The sequence below is a fragment of the Alligator sinensis genome, unplaced genomic scaffold (genome assembly GCF_000455745.1).
Source record: "Alligator sinensis unplaced genomic scaffold, ASM45574v1 scaffold657_1, whole genome shotgun sequence".
In the NCBI taxonomy this organism is placed as follows: domain Eukaryota; kingdom Metazoa; phylum Chordata; order Crocodylia; family Alligatoridae; genus Alligator; species Alligator sinensis.
This window is the reverse complement of record NW_005843450.1, coordinates 67,101-69,374: the sequence shown is the minus strand read 5'-3', so window position 1 is coordinate 69,374 and position 2,274 is coordinate 67,101. Positions and strand designations below refer to the sequence as shown.

Below are 2,274 nucleotides of genomic sequence, written 5' to 3'. Positions count from 1 at the left end.
TCTGGTAGATGTGTCCAGTCTGAGCCCAGGGCAGGGAACCACAGGATGAAACCTGCCTGGGGAGGGGCAGTTTCTCTTCTGGGACTGACCTCTCCAGCACCAGGTGTCCTTGCTCCTTCACTGTCACCTCCCCGCTCTCTGGTCCATCCCCTCCCTCTGTGCCCCTGCACCCCAACTTCCTGCTCTACCTTTTTTTCTCTTCCTCCAGAAGTAAATGGCTGCAGCAGCCGCAGCTCCTGCTCCGAGCAGGATCCCCAGGACGGCTCCAACCACGGCACCAGTCCGATCCCCCGCTATCCTCGGTCGCCATAAAAGAGAACAAGACGCAGCTCAGCTCACAGCATCGCTCTGATGGGAGCAGGGTCTTGCCCAAGACCCCCAAGCCAGGCCCAACTTGGGATCGCCTCCTCCCCTCCAGCTGCTGGTCTGGCATCCTTTGTGCCCCAGCTGCTGCCCTCGCAGTCATGGGTCAGGGTTTGCTTGGCGATGCTGGGGATCCCTGCCTCTGCCCATGCACCAGGAATGTGGGGGTCAGGACACAGGAGCACAGGACACCCTTTCAGGCCTGTGTCCCTCTGCTCCTTGGTGCTCCAGGTCCTCCAGGAGGGAAGGAGCATTCCCACTGACTAATACAGTGCAGACCATGCTGATCTGCAGCTCAGCACTTCCTGCAGCTCTGTACTACCTTGGGGAGGGGACAAGGGAACACACCTAGGATGTCCAGGGAGACATCCTCCTGTATGGGCTGCTCCAGAGCCTTGTGGCGGATGTGGCAGGAGAAGATGCTGCCGGCGTCGCTGAGGGTGGGTGTGAAGGTGTAGGTCAGGGTGAGGTTGAAGGTCCCGTCTGGGTTCCTCTGGGGGCTGGAGAGGGTGGAGCCCTTCAGGACCTGCCCATCTCTCATCCACACCACGTCCACGTCCTTGGGGAAGAACCCCCACATGTGGCACAGGAGGGAGGTCTCAGCATCGGCCACAGCTGGTTTTCTTGGGATGGAGATCATGGGGGCAGCTGGAACAGAGAGTCAGCGCGCTGAGTGCGACCCAGGGTGCGGCATGTGTCCTTCCACCGTCTGGGTCAGGTTGGCACAGACCTGCTGAGGCCACGTGAGGCTTGGGCCCTGTGGCAGCCCCGCTGCTCAATGAACAGACCCCCACTGTGGCTGTGTGGGTCTGGGATAGCACTGCCCGTGCCAGCACTGTACGGCAGGCCATCTGCCTATTGCATAAGGCTTCCCACTGCTCCTGGGGCGCGGGCAATGGCCCTGCTTGGCTGGTGCTGGACATGACCACAGGAAAGTGTCACCTAGGGTCTGACTAGCATTGCTCATTCAGCACCTCACTTACATATGTCACAGGTTTTCTGGTTTTTTCTAACCCACTCAGCTGCCCACATCCGGTCCCAACCCAGCCACAGCCACCCCATGACCCCTCTCTGGTCCTCACCAAGCAGGTGTAGGGTGGTCTCCCCCTTGTGCTGCTGCGTCCCGTACCCCACAACACACCGGTACAAGCCCCCATCGGGCACGGTCACCGCAGCCAGCGACAGGGAGGCGTCTCCGCTCTGCAGCTCCTTCTCTGATGGCAGGCTGGCTTTGTGCAGGGCTTTTCTGCTGCCCTGGTCGTACCAGGCCACCTTCTCCTCCCAGAAATACCACGTCACCTGCAGGGAGTTCAGGGCCACGGGCCCCCCGATATCAAACCGGCACTGCAGCAGGGCCCCCGAGCCCACGCGGGCCGTGGAGGAGGGCGCCGTGGTCACCTGCAGCTGGGAACCTGCCCCGGGGAGAGGAAGCAGCGGGCGGGGCCGGCGCAGGGGAGAGGCTGCCCAGGATGGCACACCCCGCTGCGGGGACCTGGTGCAGGGAGATGGGGGCTGGGAGGCAGGGGACGGCTGCGCTCGGGGCAACGGGACTTCACCCCCAGACGCTGAACTGCCCCCTCTCCGTCACCCGCACCTTCCTCCCACGGGGTTTGGCCAGGCTGCCCCAGGGCTGCACACCCGCCCCAGCCCCCGGCTGCCCCCACACCCGCACCAGGGGAGCAGCAGGACTGGGATTATCTCGTGGGGCAGGGAAGAGGGGAGAAAGGAGCGGGGCCACGGGAAGGAGCAGGGTGCCCAGGCGCTGCCCCAGGGCTGCATCTTTCCCTCTGTCCTCACAGAGTCCTTGTCCCTGAAGCTAAAATGGATCCCAGCAGCTCCTCTCTCGCTTTCACTTTCACTTGGGAAGGAGCCAGGCCCCAGGCTGGGATCAACTCGAAGGGGCTCCCGTAG

General features: G+C 63.1%; 1 protein-coding gene across 1 annotated transcript in view; it reads right to left on the bottom strand.

Moving 5' to 3' along the window:
• The window catches only part of LOC106723266 (natural cytotoxicity triggering receptor 3 ligand 1-like), a 5,493-nt gene that overhangs the window by 1,686 nt on the left and 1,533 nt on the right, over positions 1 to 2,274 (bottom strand). Inside the window, exons 2-4 of the mRNA XM_014527351.2 lie at positions 1,446 to 1,775; positions 712 to 1,011; positions 189 to 293 (exon numbers count right to left, since the gene is read on the bottom strand). Of these exons, the coding sequence (XP_014382837.2) occupies positions 189 to 293; positions 712 to 1,011; positions 1,446 to 1,775 (735 nt within the window). The remainder of the gene's footprint in view (positions 1 to 188; positions 294 to 711; positions 1,012 to 1,445; positions 1,776 to 2,274) is intronic.